The sequence below is a fragment of the Plectropomus leopardus genome, chromosome 18 (genome assembly GCF_008729295.1).
Source record: "Plectropomus leopardus isolate mb chromosome 18, YSFRI_Pleo_2.0, whole genome shotgun sequence".
Lineage (NCBI taxonomy): Eukaryota > Metazoa > Chordata > Actinopteri > Perciformes > Serranidae > Plectropomus > Plectropomus leopardus.
The window spans coordinates 20,531,811-20,553,349 of NC_056480.1; the positions used below are offsets into that span (position 1 = coordinate 20,531,811).

Below are 21,539 nucleotides of genomic sequence, written 5' to 3' on the forward strand. Positions count from 1 at the left end.
GAAACACCCAACAGTTCTTATTTTCAGGTAATTCTAAACTAATGAAAACATAGATATAAATAATAAATATCATTTCCACCAACAGATGCCATTGAATCCTACACACCGGACTGGACATGTTCAATTTAAAACACTAAAAATTCAAAACAATTTGGATCTTAGCTGAGAAGACAACTCAGGGTGCATTTACTCTCTGGAGCTTCGACTTCATGACCAGATTGAGTATGTTTAGTTATTACGAAGTGAACAAAAACATGTAATGTTTGGATTTCTACAATTCTGACAACTGGCTCAATCTACAGCTGAAGACTGCATGATGAGTTTGAAAAACAAGAGAGTAAACGGAGCTTGAAATTGTTGAGCTGTTTCCAAGGTCAAGAATGAACTCTTATGTTATTCTGAGCATTGAATATTTTTGTTGTTTAGGGCATACAAAGTACTTCCATGTTCGCACATAAGAATTTTTGCTGTAAAACACTACAAACTGCACTTATTTCATATCCTATGAAATTCCAGGGAGCACAAAATAAAATCATCAAATCATCAAAATCATCAAAACTGATGATGAAGCAGGAGAGAGCACAGAGGTTTTGGGGCGACCCCACTCACTAACTGGTGTCTGGACACTTGGTAGGCTTGAGGCAGGGTGTTTTTATTTTCATGTTCTACAGCATAAACATTGTGTACAAAATGGAGTTAATATCATGAGAGGACAACAGCACTGCATGGGGATATAGCACCTCCATTTCTCCCCCGCCGAGGCCACAGCACCAGAATGCACAGTATGCAAAGACAGACCTGGGCTGTGTGGTTTTAAAAAAGCCCCTTAATGCTAAGGCCATCTTTGTGCCATTGGCAGTGAATGGGACTAAGATGTTCTCAGTACAACGATGCCGGCCAGGCCGCAGTCCACGAACAAATCCCAGAGTTCCTCACTGAGGAGATGGATGGGTTTGAGAAATATGGCAGCAAATATCCATTTGTGAATTACCCAAAAAAGGGTGTGAGATTAGCTTATTTTGGCCAAATCTTATTACTAGCCATTTGGTCGACACAACGCTGACCTAGAATCAGCATGAAGAGAGAGAGCTTCTTTTAATATTAGCTGCCTGAAGATGCTGCCATTTTAAACATCCATTCTTGCCAGACCCTCTGAATGATCTGAACTGCTGCAGGGACTTGTTCCTGGACCGAATCTGATAGGCTGCCAGATTTTTCCACACACCAATGGAGGACACGGTCCGAGCACAAACATGAAGCACCACAATGATGGAGAAAAGGCAGTGGGAAGTGCATGGAGTCAATAAAAACATCAGCCGCATCCAGCCACGGATGTCTGGACCAAAAAAAACATCCTTGAACCCCAAAGTGTGGGTTTTTCAGGAGCCTGACGGGGAAAACACCACAGGCCATTTAATAGAGGTGTGTAGCTCCTTCAGAGGAGCCGGAGTAACGCCTGGAGGGATGGAGGGGGGTGGGGAGTGGGGGGAGGCGCGGAGCACCGAGCTTCGGTAGCGGCCCGCACACTTTGCCCAGGGCTCCTTCACGTTCATACTCAGAAGCGTGTGACCGCACAGATGAGCACAAACACACCTAGATGTCAATCAAACTAATTGCGAGTGGGCCTGCGCGGCACCAGGAGAGAAGAAATGAAATAAGATAAAGGTTTTAATCAACTGTGGATTTCGACCGCTTAGCAGCGCCGGCGGTGATGTGAAGGAGCTCCAGGCGGGAGCATGCGGGTCACACTCGCTGAAAAGAGCATAACAAGCTTGGCTTGCAGTGAGAACTGTGCCTGGGCTCCCTCCTACAGAAAAAAAAAAATCCTTCAGCAGAACATGAAAACAAAATTCATAAAACAGTATATATATTCATATATATATTTATATATATATGAAAAAAATAAAAAACAGCCGAATTAACATCTTTTTTTTCCGCTTTGAATTTAAACTGTTTTTTCTTTACGTATATATAGATTTGTCTTTTCTTAAACAATAATACGTTCACATAATACAATGGCAAATCAGTTTGGAGATAATCTAAATATTTCTTACAGAAACATCAATGTAATGACATAGAAGCACAATGATTTTTTTTAAAGAGTGACTTTAAGGCTATCCCTATATTCAAAACAACAGTAGCCCGACAAGTTGAACGGTACATTATTTCCTCACCCAATGTCGTACTTGAACCTGTCTTGTTCATAAGGTGGCGAATGTAATGACCGAGGTAACTGGTCATAAAACATGGAGCTTAGAGAAAATACAAGAATTACATATATACATGAACAGACACCAAAAATATAAAGACAAAAAACAGCTGAACAAACGCGACAGAGCAACGATTTTCAGGTGCGGAAGTACTGTACTGTGTATTACATGGCCGAGCGTGTGAGTTTATCAGCTGGTGTTGGTTTGGAGTAATTCTAAATAATAATAATCCTGTGTGAAATGCCAACAAAGATTTCAGTGTGCATTCAAGCCAATTTCATATAATGCAGAGAGAAACAGAACCAAAATGTCCCTGATGGAGGAAACATTTGTAGGACATTTCTGTCAATATCAGGACATTGTAATAAGTGGAATGCAGCCCCGGGTGACAAAAGAGTTGGTCCATTTATCACCACAGAGTTAACATCTGTAAACCATTTGGCCTTTGTGATTTTGCTTCCTGCCTTTGAGCCAACGAAGAGGCTGGAATTCAAATGAACACATTCAAACGACAAATCAGATATTTTTCCCCTCATCAGTAACAAGGTTACGTGGCGAACACGAGGACTCGAGTCAAAGCTTTGCTTGCATGTTGCCAAGTGTATAAAGTGTGCAGTGCACATTAAACAACAAAGGAGTGACCTCATCGAGTGTTTGGACCTTTTTCTGCAGAAAGTTTAGGTTCAAAAGGAGATTAGCTGTGTCTGCATGGCCAAATGTTAACTTCTTTCCTCTTACTTCCTTTTTTTAAAGTTAAAGGTCCACAGTGTAGGATTTAGTGCTATCTAGTGGTGAGGTCCAGAACTGAAACTTCTTCCATGTGCCAAGCATGTAGTAGAACTACGATGGCAGACAGGGAAACACGAATGGCCATATCTAGAGCCAGATTTTGGTTTGTCCGTTCCAGCCTGCTGTAGAACATATTGGCTCCCTAGAAGAGAACTCACTCTGTATGTAGATAAAAATGGCTCATTTGAAGGTAACAAAAACTGCAACGATTATTATTTTCAGGCGATCATAAACTAATGACAACATAGCTCTAAATACTGTATACCATTTCTGCCACTAAATCCTCCACACTGGAGCTTTAAGTTGAAATGAAGAGGGCCAGTGGAAGATAGAAACAATTTCAACTCAGTACAAGAAAATACATAAGTGCTCCATTCTAACATACAGTGGAAGTGCCTCACTTTTCCGCCCTCCCCCTTTGCTTAACAGATCGTCAAGAAGCGCCCATGTGGCGTACGTAAACACAAAGATATTTTTGCTCCCTTTGGGAAGGTGTGAAAGTTGTTTGAGGAGGAGGGCAATCTGTCTCTCTGCATGCGGTCAGAGATTTTTATCTTTTTATGGCCTCGCACGCTGCTGACTTCATGCTTCCAGTGCTGCCAGGAAGGTCTTTCAACACACTTTCTTTAACAGGTAAACAGTCTTGGTTTCAACCAAAAAAAGAGAGAAACATAAAAAATTCAGCAACAGTAAACATGGCACCTTAACTAAAACCAAAAACATAAAGAATACGATAAAGGAGTTTTTGGTTGCAAAGTTGTCACGTGAAATAAAAGAGAGAAGCTGTTGAGACTGTGCTGTTTACAGTATATAGTAACCCCATGTTTTAGCTGCTGGTTGTTGCTTTCTTTAGAATCACATCCCTGATAAAACAAAGAAAATGACTCAACTGGATAAAAAAGTGACATAGAAAACAGGTCCTGTCTTCTGCTTTGATTGTGTGGGAATACCTGTTTGTGTGTGTATGTGTGAATGCTGCTTTTTTGATGTGTTAAATCACCGGCATGGTCCATCTGCTTTCCCTGACTGTAAATTGTATCTTTTTTGCATTGATCATTCACCTCGTGTGTCTCTATTCTTCACACTCTCTCTACCCGTCCTTCCCGGCTCTGCCTTACATTCCCTCGGGGCTGTCAGGAGTGAAGAACAGGTGAGGAGCCGGGAGAGGCTGTGATGTCGGTGATAAAAGATCACCTCGAAAAGTCCAGAAATAAAACAGGAGATGAACAAGCCGAAGGAAGAACAAAAACTGCGAGCTTTACCTCCATGCTTTTTTTTCTTAACGTTCTTCAAAAACTGCAGCAAAGAGGCCCATTCTTCTTTTGGATAAAAAAGTGAAGAATTTTTTTTTTCTTTTGACAAAACACACGAAAAAAGGTTTTGGCCTTTTTATCCGGACCCCTTCTTTGACTAGACTTTCTATTTAAAAACCAGAGCTTTACAAAACATAGAAAGATGCAACACTGAACCCAACATAAAAAACAGGAGAAATATTTAGACCTATTTTTTCTTTACACTGTTTAGCTGCACTGGGGTTTCCCAAAAGTGGGAATGTTGGGAATGGTGAGGCAGTACAGGGAATCCTGGACGGCAAAGTAAAAGGTGACTCCGCTGTCCTTTGGTTGCTTCCACAGCTGGAATGGTTCAGTGGAGCCGAGGGGGCGCGACAACAGGGGCGGAGCCAGAGCTTGACGGACAGTTGCGATTTTGAGCTGAAGAAAACCAAATGCATGCAAAATGTTGCCCCTCTCCCCTTTCTCTGGCGAAAGGCAGCAGTGCCCGTTGGCGTGGCGCACTGTGAAGGTGGTGGTGGGGGGGACGCTCAGTCGGTGAATCTCTGGCAGGCCTTTTTCCAGCGGCAGGCGGTGCACCACATGTCGCGGTTCTCCATCCCATACACTTTGCGGCATTTCTTCCCTTCACCGCGCACCTTCCGACTAGAAGAGACAAACAGATGAAACGGTCATGATGGAGAAGAGTGGGAATTATTATCTGTTTTTATCATAAGCACTGGCATCTCTCTTGCAGACACCTGCGGTTAGACAAGAGTACACGAAAACCAAAAATAAAGAAAACTTAAATGAAAACAGATCTAAATACAGCAGTTTCTCGTGTGTTGAGACACTTCAGACTACTAAAATATGCTCATTTCCTTTTTTTTTTTGGACAGTTAGATAAAAAATAGATACCTTTGGACAGAGCCAGGTTAGCTGTTAGCACCTGTTTTCTGTCATTATGCTAAGCAACGACAGCAATGCTGCTAGCTCACTTCCTTCTGTGCTGTGATACGGTTGGTGGATGTAGTTTGAGAAAATATAATTCCTACATGAAACTGCTCACAACAAAGTCTGTGTATTATCTTGAGTAGAAAGTCATGATTTCTAGAAAGAGATATTGCTTGTCAGTTTTTCAAATGTGAGGGAACACACCTCTATGGCTGACAACTCCAACACTCGGCAACTCACGCCAAAATCTAGACTTATGGACAGCACAACAGGTAAGAGGAAAAATATGCATTTTTTTGCATAGTTTGGGATGAACTCTCCCTTTAGGAATAGCCTTAGTGTTAATCAAGGGCAAGAAGCCTTTTCTAACTGCAGCTAAACCACCCTCAACCGACAACAATGTCCTAATATGGTAAACAGGAAACACCACATTAATCATACAATCTAAAACAGCTTGGTTCCTTACTGAAGTGGATTAGGCATATTAGAGCTGATTAATCATGACATCTTTTTAATTAAGAGTCATTGAGCTGATTTGTGGGAGTCAATTCAATGTTGACTACATGAGGTGTTTTTCACTCAGTAAGGTTTAACTGTCGAAGAAAATCACACCACACTGGCTTGAAGAGTTGTCTCTTGGTGATATTTAATACGTTCTTTCAGCTTGTTTGGCCTTTAATTAAAGCTAAGAGGGAAATGTCAGGTGAGACACAGCGAGCAGTGAGGATCCAGTACCTGAGGGCGGTGGTGGCTCTGGGAGGGGATGAGAGGACGGCGATGGTCTGGGAGCGCTGTTCGCCGAAGCCCTGGCTTTTACTGGGGGACACCTGTGGAGGGCAGACAAATTCAGGATTATAAGAACCCAAATGTAACTATGTATGTGGCTGAGACTAAATGTGCATTAAATTTCCTCACTGTGGTCCCAGTGAAAGTGACGGGCGGCGACTGCCAGGAGATGCTAAAGCTGGAGCTGTTGGTGGGGGTGAAGCTGGTGGAAGCCGAGCCGGTCGAGTTACTGCTGCTGGACGGGATGGACACTGGAGCCGTGGCCTGAGAGCAGAGGTCAAAGGTGAAAATGGTGGTATATTCTACCCAAATGGAAGAATCATGTGTAACAGTAGCATCTCTGTGGCTTCTCCAAAATATGTTTCTTTCTCAAAACCCTGACCTCTAAATCATGTGGTGCCTGTTCATGTGTTATTTTTTTGTCAGTCTTTCAATTTTTTCTTCTCATAAAAACTGTGTTTCAATTAAGATATATTATTTTAAGGGGCAGATCCATTATTTATTCATTAATTTTTTTGAGGTTTCAATATCGTTTTGTAGCTTCCCAGTACTGTTCCTGACAACATTCATATTTTGGTCTAAGTATGTTTAAGTGAAAATGTTTTACCACATGACCCGATGTGTAAACACCGAAAAGAACGCAGATGGAGTCGAACACACTGAGCAAAGTGAGCACACCAACTGGCTCACTCTGCTGTGACTCTTGACATTAAACTGCCTTTTTTATAGCATCAAATAACCAATTAAAATAAAACTCAGTAAAACGAAAACCTGAACATACATCAGTGTGATAAGAACTACCTAAAATGACAGAAACCATCTTTATGAAAAAATTGACCTTTGACCTGCATTGCAACCAGCCACCAGGGGACGAGCGAGACGTTTTGGCTTCACTTTTGAGGAGCTGTTATGCCATCTATCAACATATATGGTCACAGAATGGTGTCTAGGGTTGTGTTGCTATTTTTTTGGTTTTAAGAAAGGACACTTCTTTGACTGCAAAAAGGCACACTTTATAAGAATCCTGTTTCCTAAAATTCTTCACACATATTTGTAAACAATGAGCCTCAAAATGAAAAAAAAGGTTATGTTTTTTGGATTCAAAGTCTCTTTTCAGAGCAGTTTTTAATGTATCTCACACTGTCATAACTCTTCAATGAGGCCCTGGTAATTTATGTTGCTGTTAAAACATGTAGCTCACACATGCAGCCGTCACATTTATTGATGGATTGCGTCATTATTCCACCTGCAGTTAACTGTTCACCCGCTGCTGTGTGTCGATTTACCTCAACTGTTAGCACAGCTGCTAACGGGAGCAAAGGAAACACTGACAGATAATCAGGATGATGAGGACGCTGATAGTGTGTGAGAGAAAATATGTGCACTTTGTGTGTGACCTGATGAGTGTGTTTTGGTGTGGTTATTGATCCAGAGAGTGCATCGATCGATCGTGTGTGTTGTACACTGATCTTAATCTCGCCTGTGTGAGTGTCTATGTGTGTGTGTGCGTGTGCACAATTTGCACCCGCTCACCTGGTAGGCGTGGTCCGTGTGGATGAGGTAGAGTGCGCTGGGCGCAGAGCGGCTGAGCGGGGTGGTGCCGCCAGCGTGAGGCTCCTTGGTGTCAGAGGACTGTGGAGGTCTGTGAGAGTCTGCCAGCTGGCTGAGAGACGGGAGAGGAGAGGGGGGAGGAGGAGGGGGAGAGAGGACGGACGGGGACACGGGGGACAGGCTGCTCAGCCCGTCGGCCACAGAGTCCGTGTTGAGCTTGATCTCCGTGTAGTAGAAGTCCTCCTCCCCGTCACTGCAGTCTGAGTCGCAGTTACGCCTAAAAACAGATACAAACGGTGAGGTGTGATGGAGAGAGGACGGACAGAGAGAAAAAAAAAATGTCCCTGTGAATGCCGATGACCCCACGTGTACAGCAAAACGTGCCACTGCAATCACACACTGCTTCCACTCTCACATTAATGTCATTTCTCCGACCAACACAACACCGTCATCTGCAGTTAATCAGTGCGGGACCTCGCTTTAATTGAATGTCAGTATAAATGTGTGATTCATCCGATATCATTGTTCTCCGCACTCACTGCCAGAGCAGGAAGTGTTACCATGGCGATAATCCATCAGCCATTAATCTGCTGTTTGACAATGAAGCTGGTTGGAGGGCTGAGAGAGGAAGTGAAAAAAGCTGTTTTGGAGACTTTTGCTGTGTCTTAAATCAGACACTTCACTTAGTACACATGTTCAGCACTGCAGGTACAAGGTTACCACACATTTTCATGGACAAAATATCAAAATTGTTTTGTGACTTTTCAAAGACCCATGAGACATTTTTTTTCTTGCGGCACTTGCCCGGCTTTTTTCAAATATATCAGGTTTAAAACTTTTGTTTAACATACATGAAAATAGAGATGGCACACAGGGACAAAATAAAGAAATGTACGTGATTTTAAACAAAACACTGTAGCACATCGCCGCATATTTGATCTATGTTACGTTGACAGCTGAAGAAGATGCTTTTGCCTTCATGTTACATGATGTGGAAGGTTATCTTTGAAAGCATACTTTAACATATTCATTACACACTGCAAAGCTCCATGACTTTTCCAAAAATTGTAATATTTTTTGCAAATTCCATGACTTTTTCAGGCCTGGAAAATAAGATAGTGAAATTGAGCTTTCCAGGTTTTTTCATGACTGTGGAAACTCAATATGTACTTACTTGCATAGTGCACAAATTTTAACAGGGTAGTGTTGTCTCTAATCAAACAGGGCCAATACCCGCTTAATGGAAATGATGATCACACGATTCGAGAGCTTTTCTTTTTCTGCTCTGCGATTTGCAACCATGCAGAGCATTGTCGCCGACATTTGACGAACAGTTGTCCCTCGCTAAAATATCTGGTTATCTAGACACGCAATTTATCTGCTTGTTTGCTCACGAGGCTTCTTATGTTTTTCATTTATTTAATTAAAAATGAACGCGCTGTCATGGTACGTTACTATAACTATAAATGTCTGTGGCTGATGTTGGCTGCTGGCTCTAAAAACAGCTGATCTACCAAGTTTATGATAGCTGCCACATTTTGTGAAATTTTTCAGCTCGTCCAGCATTTGACCACAAATCTAATACTAAAAATATTAAAAATATTCGAAAATAAAGATGAGAATAAACACGCATAAACACCAAACATAGCTTTAACACCTCAACCCTATTAAACCATAACACATGTAACATATATGCATGATGATAAAACATGCTGCTGTAACGTCAGCATTCATGTTATCAATTACCAAATTATTACAGAAAAATGTGTAGTGAAAAAATACAAACGTATATTTATACAATGCTGCTGTACTCATGGTGATAGTCAGACGATGTGTCACAAGTTTGAAATGTGTTTGTGGTCCAGCAACATGGCGACCTGTGGAGGGGCGCAACGTCCGACGTTCCACACTCAACTCTCAGATTGTTATGAATGCACCGTCTGGATACTTAGAGTGTATTTTGCCATGCCTCTTAGTGCCAATGTCCTCATGGACTCTAAGAAGCAGTATCTGATTTGAGACACAGCATCAGTGTGTGTGATGTGTGTGCGTTGGTGTCTTACCCCAGGTGGATGGTGCGGATGTGTCTCTGGATGCCAGCAGCGGTACTCAGCACCTTGCCACAGTTCTTCCACAGGCACTTGAACATCACCTTCATGGAGTTCTGCAATGAACACACAAAGTACAGCAGCTACGGTCAGAAAACAGATAAGCAGATAATACATGGTTTTGTGTCGACAGAAATACAAGTTTGTTTGTTTTTTTTTAACCAAAAACTAACATTTTCTGTTATGGTTCCTTGTAAAATCAGTGTTTTTTTGGTGCTCTTGTATTGACTTCCAACTGCACTCTTTTATTACCGCAGTGTAAATAACGAGCAATCAGATGCCTGCAGACGAACCCCTGAGCATTTTTCTTCTGATATCTGCAGAAAACTCACTCACTCATTTAATTACATCAATCTCTATATTATAAAGGATGGGATACATCTGGTATTTTCCTCCAGGGTTGGTCAACCATTCTACAGTACATCATTTCATTTCGATTTCCCCCTCATTATCAGGCAGGTTTGAGAACGTTTCAGGCTTCTCAAGTGACTGCAGAGCATACAAACATATTGATTGCTCAATATAACCAAGGATCTTTTTTAAACCTACTGGAAGTTTATTGATCAAAATATTACACTAAACAAAAATTTAAATGCAACACTTGTTTTTGCTCCTGTTTTTCTCAGGTCTAAGTTAACACCTGTTGCACCTTCAATAATAATCCCTTTTAATAGTCTCACAAACATTTTTGTGTATTTCACATGAAAATCGATACTACATGAATTTATCAGTCCAGTTTTGTTTTTCCTTTTTTTCTTTTTCCTAACTTCAGTGTGGTTCATAAAAAAACATTTATTATTTTCAGATGCCAGAGTTTAATGAAAAATAAATAAATAAATAAATGTATTAGAAATACGTGGATTTTCAGGAGATCTACAACTTTTTTTATACACAAAAAAAGTTCTATTTCTCTTAAATTTTGGCTGCAAATGTGTTAAAATCTACGTTCGTGAGACCTTTTTCAGGAGAATAAAGCCACCTGACAGGTCTGGCAAATCAAGATGATGATTATGCATCATGATAACCACACAGGTGCGTCTCCGCTGGCTGCAATAAATTAGGTCTTATTCTTAAACTTGTGAAAACTTAGAGCAAAAACAAAAGTGTGTCATTAAAGTGTTTATTCAGTGTATTATTATTAGTGGTATTATTATTATTATAGTGGAGTGATGCATTTTTGGTGGTTAGTGTGCATTTTTCAAAGTGGTTATTCTGTTTGTTGTGTCATAATGCCAATGGTGTCAAACTTTACTTCAGAAAATGTTTTGAATATTCACTGTGTACTGACAACAAAAGGATTACAAAGTGACACCCCAGACGAAAACATTTTTGTTAAGCATAATCAATTCAATTTGGGGATTTTGGGCTATATTGCTTCCTTAACATAAAAAATACATATTTAGGTGTTTATTTTAGTTCAGATTTCTGCTCTGGAAATATATACCAAAGGCAAAAAATACAATTTTATACTTTTTTTTGGTCAAAAATGTACAAAGTTTCCCAATATATATCTTTCATGGCCATCTTCTGAAAATGTGTTTTTTCTCCTTTCTACATTTTGAACGCTATTACGGCACAGTTATTCCTACATTACTCAAAGCCCAATTTATAGAATATTTTATCCCTAAAAATATGGCAAAAATATTTTTATTTTCTAATAGCTATGTGTGGTATTTTCTTACTTTTGTGATGAAAAAAGACTATGGTAAAGAAAAGAAATTAGAGCCTGCTTTTATCCAGTGTTAAGTGTTCTGGAAATGTATGCAAATTAGTGTATTTCAAATTTGATACTGCACTATTTGAATTAACAATAATAATGAATTAACTGGGTAAGTCTCATGGTGGTATCTTTTAGTTAAAAATTTTACCCTATTCACTTGGGCTGTCTCCACTTAAACAACTCCCCACTAAATGCTCCTTCATCTTTGTGCCTAACTGTAACATCTCTCTGCTGTGGAACACACATTTGTCTTGGAGCTGTGTGAGGCCAAATAACAGTTAATTTTGCTCTGGGTGTGAGCCGGCGAGGATCCTGTATCTTTTACCCCTCTACTGTAATTACACCACTGGCCTCCTGAGAGACTGTACATTGTTTTTCATGGAGTGAAAAGCCCCGTGTGCTTTCTCCCTGCCCTCCTGCCTCCCCGCTCGGAGCCATTATAAACGCTCTTATAGGCCTGTCCATCAAACTATTGTTGAGGGGGCTGATTTAATTTTGACAAGATGTTTTTTTCCCTTTAATTTTTCTCCTCTTTTCAGAAACGCATGCACAGACAATTGTCAGCCACCCCCCCAACCCTGCATTGTTTTGTCTTTGGGTAACAAAAGCCAGTTCTGTGTGTGCCACTATGTGTGTGTTTTTCCCTTTTAAAGAAACATTTCACAGTTAATTAAATAGTGAGCTCCAAATGGTACTGTCTTACCAAGTGAGAGCAAAAGAGGAGCATGTTGATAATGTCATGTGAAACCCTGGTATCGCACATGAAGCACACATGTTCATATAAGTCAACTACATTGTTTTCCAAGCTTATTAAAAAAATCTGTTTTTGTCTCTATCCCCCTTTCCCTGTAATTCCTGTAAGTCCCCCTTTAATTCCATAACCCTCCTTGATTCCCTCCTTCCCTCTTCTAAATGTCTCTCTCTCCCACTCGATGTCCTTCTTCGTGATAAGTCCCCAATTAATACAGCACAATGTGGCGTTCACCCAAGAGTCTATCGATTTTTAGGAAAGGCATGAAGCCGGTCAGATCTTTATGTTTGCTGTAACGGGTATTAAAATCATTACAGTCGTTGTGGAGCGGCTGCATGTCAAGGCTGAGAAGTAATTATTAGGTCAAATGTCTGGAGAGGACACACACACACACACACACACACACACACACACACACACACACACAAAGACCGAGGGAAACGAAAACATAGGCAAGAGCAGGAGAGGAAGTGGGGGAAAAAAGGGGGAGAGAGAGTGAAAGGAGGGATAGATGGATGATACTGACAGCAGACGACAAACCAGTAAGTAGGAGTGCTGATAAGGAGAGAGGGAGATGAAGAGGCAGAGCAAAGCAATATACATTTGAAAAAGTAATGAGTGACACTGAGCTGCTGATGTGATGAGCTGTCAGTGCTGAGTAGAGATGAGACGAGCTGAAATGATGAGTGAGAAAGAAACAGTGTATATGTGTGTGTTATGTTCATAACATCTAGGCGACAAAGACAAAACCACCACTTACAAAAAAAGTCTGTCCTCTCCTGACCCATTTTCATCTCTGCCAGTCAGTCTAAACCACGCCCATAACCTCATAGGTTAATATCACAGTGTGTTGAAGGAGAGAATTAAGCAGCTCGGGTGCATCTGACAGCCTCTTATTGAGAGATCTGCCTGTTATTACCAGGAGAGCTTCTGCTGTTCTCTTTTAAACCCATTTAATATGTGACACTGTGACAGCCTCACACAGAAATAACAAAGTTCTTACAGTACTATTGTGACTGTTTCTCAACCTTCTTGGGTATATAAGGTTATGATCACAAAACAGTCTCACAGAAACTTGGGGTCAGGGTTGAGTAAATAACTGACTGGAACTTGCAGGATGAGAGAAAACAGCTTTCAAAAACACATAATATGAAGTTTATTATTTTGAAAGCCACTTAGACCTTGTCCACACAGAGCTAATTCAATCTGAAAATGAATCTTTTTCTCCACTTTGGCTTTCAATTTGCAATACAACATGACTCACATTGAGTTTTTCAAAACAAATCTTTTAAAAAATGTTATGGCCCTGTGCAGTGTTTCCCAAAGAACAGCAGTAGGGGCTGGCTGGACCACACTTTCTCATTTTACAGCTAAACGGTAAACTGAAATATGTTTCTGAAAACATCTGAGGTGAGGATGAGGTAATGCAGCAAAAGAATCTTGATTAATATTTGATCACAACCTTTAGTTATTAATTGGTTTGAGTGTTTCTTAAGAAAAGATTGAAGCTTCTTAAATATAAATATTTTCTGATTCTCTGTTATAGTAAACTAATATTCGTGGGTTGTGGACAAAACAAGACATTTGTGGACGTTGTGTTTTGAAAACACCGATTTACATCTTTTTAAGTTTTTTGTATTTTTTTTTAGACCAGATAACTGACTGGTTATACAATTGTTTCTTTCTTTTTAAAAAATCTTTGTGTTCGTGTCCCTTTTTTAAAAAATCATTCCCATCTCTAGATTTGGCCGTTTTTGCAGTTCTCTGAATGCAGCACAGGCAGAACTTGTTATGAGTTCTTCTTTTTTCTCCTCAGCAGAATAGTTCAAGTCGCAATGGTGATAATTGATCGGTCTATCTGGTCAGATCGACAGATGAGAGGAGCAGCTGCAGAGAAGTGAAAGCAAACTCTTAGACCCAGCACAATGAACACTTTAGTTTCACTTTCACTGCGTCTGATGTTTTACTGCTCCTTACGTGTCCAAATTTCGCTCCGTGCTCTGTGCGAGACTGTGGCGCAATGATTAACCAAATGTAAATATATTCCAACAGCACTACTGCAGTTCAGCACCGAAAACAGAAAATCAGTACATGGCGGCAGATGTTTTAATCATGGACGATTTTCCTTAAGTGTATGTGTAGAAAACTCTGCAGCGTGTAAAAATGGAGTTAAGACAACTTTCTGTTGCCTGTAACTTTGTCTGTGACGGATTACAGTAACTTTATTGTGTTGATCTGTTCTCCAACGACTGCATGACTGTCCAGTCCCTCCTCAGTTGCTTTTCCGGAGGTTTCTAGCATGTTTTCCCTGTTAAAGGCTTTTGGGGGGGGAGTTTTTCCTTATCTGCTGTGAGGGACCAAGGACAGAGGGTTGGCATATGCTATAAAGCCCTCTGAGGCAAATTGTGCTTTGTGATATTGGGCTTCATAGCTAAAACTGAACAGATCATTATCTTATATGTCAATATGCTCATCACACCACTCACATGTGGCTGTGGTGATTGTAGCCGGTCAAAGAGAAGCATGAGAATAATATTCACATGTAGAAACAAATCTCACAAGATATTTCACAATAAAAATGCCTCCTTAATAATAATAATAATAAATAAATAAATGCCTCTTCATGATAAAATGTGTATATATTGGGGTAGGGGTTAGGTCTCTGATTAAAAGCTGGTGGGTGTTAGGTGACCTAGTAAAAAGGTGTTCTTTAATATTCTCTCCACTTAGGTTTCAGAAAGCACAAAATCACACTCAAACAGTGAAGCAAAAGACTGCAAAAAAGGGCCAAGAGACAAGTTCTGGCTGACTATGTCTGCTAACATGTCATCTGCTTTAGATTGAGGAAGGATCAGAAAGCCCTGGAGTGTGCAATTTTGCACCTCTCTTAAGCTCTAAGAAAGGACGTCGTCACAACCTGATTGGCCCAGAAGGGAAATGCACCAAGCCCACACCCTGTGTTACAGGTGAGCTGAATAATCCTCCAATCAACTCAGGGGAACTGTGACATTCAGCTACAATGACTTGGGGGGGAAAGAAAGATGACAGCAAGAACCAAAAACTGGGGTACTGTTTTCTTGTATATTCAATATGTTTACTTTTTCAGACATCTTAGTTCAAAGTGCTCAGATTATATGTGTCTTTTTGTTTGGTCTGTGAATATTTGGACAAGCATATTATGTGTAAGCTGTTTTTTTTTATGACAGAATATAAACCAATAATAAAACAGTGATTTGACTGATTTGACTCAGTGCTGCCACCCAGGAATTACTGATAAGATGATTAATGGGCGGCATTAAAACCGTAATTAAATCACTACTTTGTCTGACGGCAGAGACAGAAAACATGTAAATAACAACTTAATGTTGAGTTCAGACATATTACATAAATTGAGTGGGCCACAGTGTAAGAAACAAACTCTGACAAAACCCTGCCTGCTAGCCGGAGCAAACTTTCTCATTTAACAGCTAAAAGGTAAACCAAAATATGTTTCTGAAAACATTGGAGGTGAGAAATAGGCAATGCAGCAACAGAATCTTGATTCACATGTGATCCTAACTTTTGGTTATTAATCGAGTGTTTTTTAAGAAATGATTCCAGGTTCTTAAATGTTCATATTTTCTGGTTCTTTATCCCTCTATAACAGTAAACTGAATATTTTTGGGTTATGGACAAAACAAGACATTTGTGGACATCCAGTTTTGGAAGCATTGATCAACATTTTTCATAACTTTTTTAGACCAGATAATTGCTATGAACTGTTTAATCTAAAGTGAAAATAATTGTTAGTCGCCAGCCTAAGCTTTCAAGTCATATACGGATCACAGTATTCACCTTGCGCTTGCGAGGGATGGGCTCATCGAAGAGTAGACTGCTGCCGTCCTGCTCTTCCAGGCTGGGGTCTTCAGGCCCTGCGGGGCCGGGTCCCACGCCGCCCAGACTGGGCACACGGAAGGGCTTGAAGCTGTCAGCGGAGAGTGGTGGAGAAGGTGTAGAGGGGTTGGACTGGTCACTGGGGGCAGACCAGCTCCAGTAACCCCCTGAAGAGCTGTTGCTGGATGGGGTGAAGGGGCCAGCTGAGCCGTTGTCCTTCCATGACCCACTCAGGCCTTCTGAGAACATGGAGGTGAAGGGATGGTGGGTAGCAAGGAGTACATAGGGGAGCAGAAAGGAAAGTTGAGATCTTTAGAGTAAATCTGACAATAAAGTCAACTCCTTCAGTCATGTTTGTAGATTATACAGCCGCAGCCAAACTGTGTGGGTGTTTCTCTGTCAATGATGGAAGATCAAGACTTTCAATTAAGTTCAGATGGCTTTATTTGCACTTCACACAAAAGAGCCTCCCAGCACTGCTGTTGTCTGTGACACACCAAAAACAAAAAGGTTACTTTCTTATTCTGTTTTTCCGCTGAGACACTTCCAAGGTCTGTTTTTTTTTTTTAGATCAAAGAAACGTTCTTTTTGAATATCAGCTACAAAAGGCATTTCACTTTGTGAAGGTTGAGGCTGGGGGAAACTTTGGGAGGTGTACATGAGTGTAGATAAGAAAGTATGTGTGTGTTTTGAAGTATGCGAGAGAGCGAGTCGGAGAAGGTATGAGTCAAGAGCACTTTGTTTGTTTTAGTAAGGCCGCTTCTCGGCGGGGTGTCTCTTCTCTCAGTCTTTCTTCATTATGTTACACATTTAAGCCCCCCTCAAGTGTATTTTGACATTTTAATGATCTTTCATATTTTTCTGAGTCTTATCTTGACAATGTCAATTAGATATACTGTTCATCAAATGTTTTTTTGACAAATAACTTAACTTTGTGCTCAATGTTAAAAAAAGAGGGCTGTTTCTACAATGGAGAGATGACTATAACAGAATCTGGAAGTCATACGTCATCTTCAAAGCTTACATAGTTGCAATACTGTTGTAAGCTAGCTAGTCAACTTATCTTGAGTTTTAGCAAAACTGTTGTATCATAGCCTTACTTCTATCTCTTAGTGAAATTGTGTCTTAAACCTTGGATTAGTTTAGGTTTTTTTTGTTCATAATAGCATCTGTAGCCTATGTGGGGTGAATGTCTGAAATCAACGCAGTGAAATACACAAAATTTACTGGCAGAACTAGCACAACATGTGCACTATTTTCTTTTTTGCCTTTCTTCTTTACCATTTCTCAGCCTCAGCACACCGCAGGATGAATAGACATGTTACCAAAGTCCAGTGTGTGAAATGCCGTTTTGGGACATGTTGAAAGTTTGCACTGTCCACCAGCACCTGCCTCGAACAGGTTTGGATGCTGGGGAGCACAGCTTTCATTTTAGAAGTTGAAAAGTCTCGTTAGAATAATGAAAAAGAATTACAGAGGTGCAGAGTCAGTGCTGGGTGCTGAGGCGAGAGCACCTCATACTGGTGGACATTGCACCTCCAAAATATCCCATAACTCAGTTTTAAAACAGCAGACCATGGCAAAATGTCTATCCTTCCTTTTGGTGGACTGTAGCGGTGCGCCTCACCAGCAGCCAAAGGACGCCTTGCCTCTAAAAAATCCGACAGCTACAGCAGGAGGAGACGGCAAAGAGCAGAGCGGGTGGAAGAGTATCAGCGTGTTGTGCTTTTTTCCAATGTACTCAAGCTGCATTCTCTTTGCTATGGTAACGGATTAACGTTGCTTCAGACTTAAAACACATCCCCATCTCTGTTTAAGAAAGAACATTAACCATTAAACGGGAAGTAAAACTGTCTGGAGAGGAGAAAACTGTCAATGATATGCATTTGATTTTGTGATACAAATTATAACAATTTTATAATATCAAAATAAGAATCTTAAATATTAGAATCACCTCTACATGAGACTTGGAACTAATGCAAAGGAACAATCACTGACAGTTTATTAGAAAGAAGCGTTGATCATGGCGCCTGGCTTTTGCGCACGATGCAAGACAACTTACTGTGTGTACTGATGTAAATGCACATTGTATGATCTCCAACGTGTGTACATAGATATGACATGTGAATGACTACATTAAGATAGAACTGTAGAGTTGGTATTTAAAACCCACTTTGTGCATGTGTGCATGATGTATGTAACATCTGACCACATGTGTGTGTGTGTGTGTGTGTGACTGTGATAACACGTGCATGGTGGCTGGAGGGTTGGCTGCATGTCTGCTTGGTTGAACGGATGCTCGTTGAGTTGCACTGACGAGTGGTTGCATGTGACTCTCTGGATTGCCGCCACCGTGTAGGGTGGCAGAGATCCAGACTCATTGTGCTTTTCTGTGGATCTGCAGAACTCATTGATGAGAGAATCCTAAGGCACAGCAGGTGGCAGTAATTTATCAACCTAAGCTTCCACATGCATTCACAAGATAACAGCTGTGAGGGAATGAAAAGTCAGCGTATAGCACAACATACAAATTACGGGCTTAGGCTGTGCTGCTTCTTTTCACAGGTTCATTTTTCATAAAGATTCTGGGAGGGAGGAAATGATACATCAGAGCTGAATGAATTCAAAGCTGTGAAGTTTAAAGCATACTGTGTTTGTCACATTGCCCCCCCCCCATCAGGTGTTTAATCGCTGTGATACTCACCGTTGACTTTGACAGGTGGACTCCTGACCAGCGGACTGGTGGAGAGACTTGTCAGCACCATGGCAGCCGTCACCTTGTCCATGTCCACTTCCTCCTCTGAGCGTCTGTGAAAAACACGACAGAAACAGAGGAGGATTTTAACTTCTGCTCCAAATTAATGATCATGTCTTTATCACTGATCACTTTAATGTTTACTGTGTTTTTCACATGTAGATTTTACTGGGCCACAATTCATAAATCATTAGTGTTCAGTCCCATTCACATTTAAACCGATACTGGAACAGGTACCTGGATTTTGATACCGGTACCCAAATTTACCTGTTTTACTTTCTCTGTAATAACTAAAGATGTCCTGATCAATTTTTTTTGCCCCTGTACCCGAACCGAGCCATTTGATATTGAGTATGTGCAGATACAGATTCCTGATGCAATTCTTGTCTTTACCCCGATCGTACAGCTGGACAATGCACACTTGTAATGTGTAATAGCTCTGCAATGCAATACAAGAAAATATGTCCCCATCTAACAGCTCCTTTAGGGTTTTTTATTTTATTTTTACAAAAATAACAAAGTAAACAGACAAAAATTATATTTATATGCCTCTTATCACAATTCCGTTAGTGCAGCATTTTTTTTTTCAAGAAAATAACAAAGTAAAATATGCCTTTAGAATTACAGTAGCTCTCAGATCCACTTAGTGCAGCATTTGGGGTTTTTTTTCGTGCAAAACAACAAAGCAAACAAACTAAAATGTGTCCTCAGAAATTGCTCTTAAATCCACTTTTACACTTTAATAAAAGTGTAAAAGTGGATTAACATTTTAATAAAAGCACAGAATGCTATAAATGAATAATATAATCATAATTCCACTTCAAACTAGCTTTGTAGCTTAACTTTAACATTTCCAGTCACAACAAATAAAAAACGGCCCAAATTCTGCTTATTACAGCACTACAGTCATTCATTATGAGGTACAAGGTAGATTCATTTGTCATTTTATGGTTTAAGAAAAAATGAGATCATCTGTTAAATGACCACCTCATTAAACATGAACAAAAAAAATTTCAGTTCCACTTACGTGGTATAGCAGCTTAAGCTGAACATGTAAAAAACTGTTTGTACTAATTGAATTAGCAGCATTACAAAAAAAACCCCAAACCTGAATATCAGGTGCAAATGATGCTGCAGATCATGCTCTCTGTTAGTGACACCTGTGTGATGGCAGACATAAACAGAGGATCAGGTAGGGTGCGTGCTCAAAATAACTGTTCTCGATGAATTAAAAAAATGTGTTGATTGGGCCCGACACCAATCCTTGTGATCCGATCAATTTCTATTAATAACAAAAATGTAATTTTTGAACAAGTTGTGGGGAGGACATAGTATACTTTCTCTCTCTCTTTCACTTTGTTCTCCACCCCAGTCAACAAGCAATGCTGCTCCTCTGCTTTTTTCTCATCCCTCATAGAGCTAATCTCATGTCAGCTTGTCTGTGTGTGTGTGTGGTTCAGTTTCTGCATGTCTACTCGTCTCTCTGACAAATATATCGAACAAATACATAGTCAATCACAGTCACTCCCAGCTATGACAACAGGTTATTTCTCTAATATACAAAATAAAATAGACTGAATGCGAACACTATGCTGCAGATCAGTGCTGGAAAAACAGTTTCAGCTCACCAGCTTCACTGCAGGCCTCAAACGGCCAGGAAACGATCCGTGGAGCTCCACAGCGGGCTTCCCACTGCTTCCTTTTGTCTGAAGTTAAACCCTGCTGTTTTGCGGAGCTCCGTTTCAGCGGCAAAGCTCAGGGGTGGGCTTTTGGGGTGCTTCCGCCTCTTGCCTAAACCGTTCTCACCCAGATGCAATACAGATATTTGGTACTGATTGATTTAATGTGAACCAGAACTTGGTAGTAATGATGTAATTCGGTTAGTACCCACAATAATACAAAGCTGGGTACCCATCCCTACACATCATACACATACGCCAGTGTCTAAGGCTGGACTTAGAGTTTGCAGCTTAAGAACACATTGAGTGTGTATCTTCTTTATTTCCTTTCAAATGTTTTCAGACAAAAATCGGAGCCTCTGGTCTCAAACTCACTCCGCTTTGCATTCTGCTGCAGTGACTACAACATAAGCTGCTAATAATGTTTAACTTTTATTTATTTTTCTATGTCCTTTGTGGGCGACTGATGCAATCGCCCAGACACCATTGGAAAAATCAACAGCCAACGGTTGAAAAGCTGCTTTGCAAAATAAAAGAATAAGTGGAAAACTAAACAAGACTGATGTGAGTCTTGTGTTGAATCCCTAAAGCCTGTATCATCAACACAGTCTCAGTGCTGTACAGCGGTCACACTAGCCAATCCATATAACCACACACAACACGCTTATTTGTCTCTTCTAATTGGCTCGTGGCAGAAGACAGGTGTCTTAATCCGCTCACATGTATTCCTCAGAGAGAGACAATCCCTGTGATCAAAGAGATGTCAATAGCTTTATTACCAACAGTATACTATGGTGCATGCTCAGTATTAACATAACAAGCAGTTTGTGAGATTGTATGTGTGTGTTTTCTTCCTGAGCGAGTGAGACTTTGATGGTGTGTGGAGGCCAAATGATCAAAGTCTGCTCTATTGCAATGATGAAATCTGCCGCTGCCTTTAAAAAAAACCATGACATCACTAAGTTTTCAGTGCCACTCAGATCAAATGGCAGGTTATACTGCATCTTAATTGGTATACATCCAGCACAGGCAACAAATTTGTTTTACTGAACAAGCCATCTATTACTTTCTGAACACCTGTCAAACAACAAA

General features: G+C 40.5%; 1 protein-coding gene across 3 annotated transcripts in view; it reads right to left on the reverse strand.

Annotated features, from left to right (window-relative positions):
- Positions 1-1,913: 1,913 nt before the first annotated feature.
- The window catches only part of znf704 (zinc finger protein 704), a 67,295-nt gene continuing 47,669 nt past the window's right edge, over positions 1,914-21,539 (reverse strand). For 2 of the 3 annotated variants that reach the window (XM_042507151.1, XM_042507150.1), the window contains exons 3-9: positions 18,718-18,821; positions 15,975-16,252; positions 9,625-9,725; positions 7,544-7,838; positions 6,140-6,274; positions 5,960-6,051; positions 1,914-4,936 (exon numbers count right to left, since the gene is read on the reverse strand). In XM_042507151.1, the coding sequence (XP_042363085.1) occupies positions 4,822-4,936; positions 5,960-6,051; positions 6,140-6,274; positions 7,544-7,838; positions 9,625-9,725; positions 15,975-16,252; positions 18,718-18,821 (1,120 nt within the window). In that variant the 3' untranslated portion in view covers positions 1,914-4,821. The remainder of the gene's footprint in view (positions 4,937-5,959; positions 6,052-6,139; positions 6,275-7,543; positions 7,839-9,624; positions 9,726-15,974; positions 16,253-18,717; positions 18,822-21,539) is intronic. The other variant, XM_042507152.1, reaches the window with a different exon arrangement.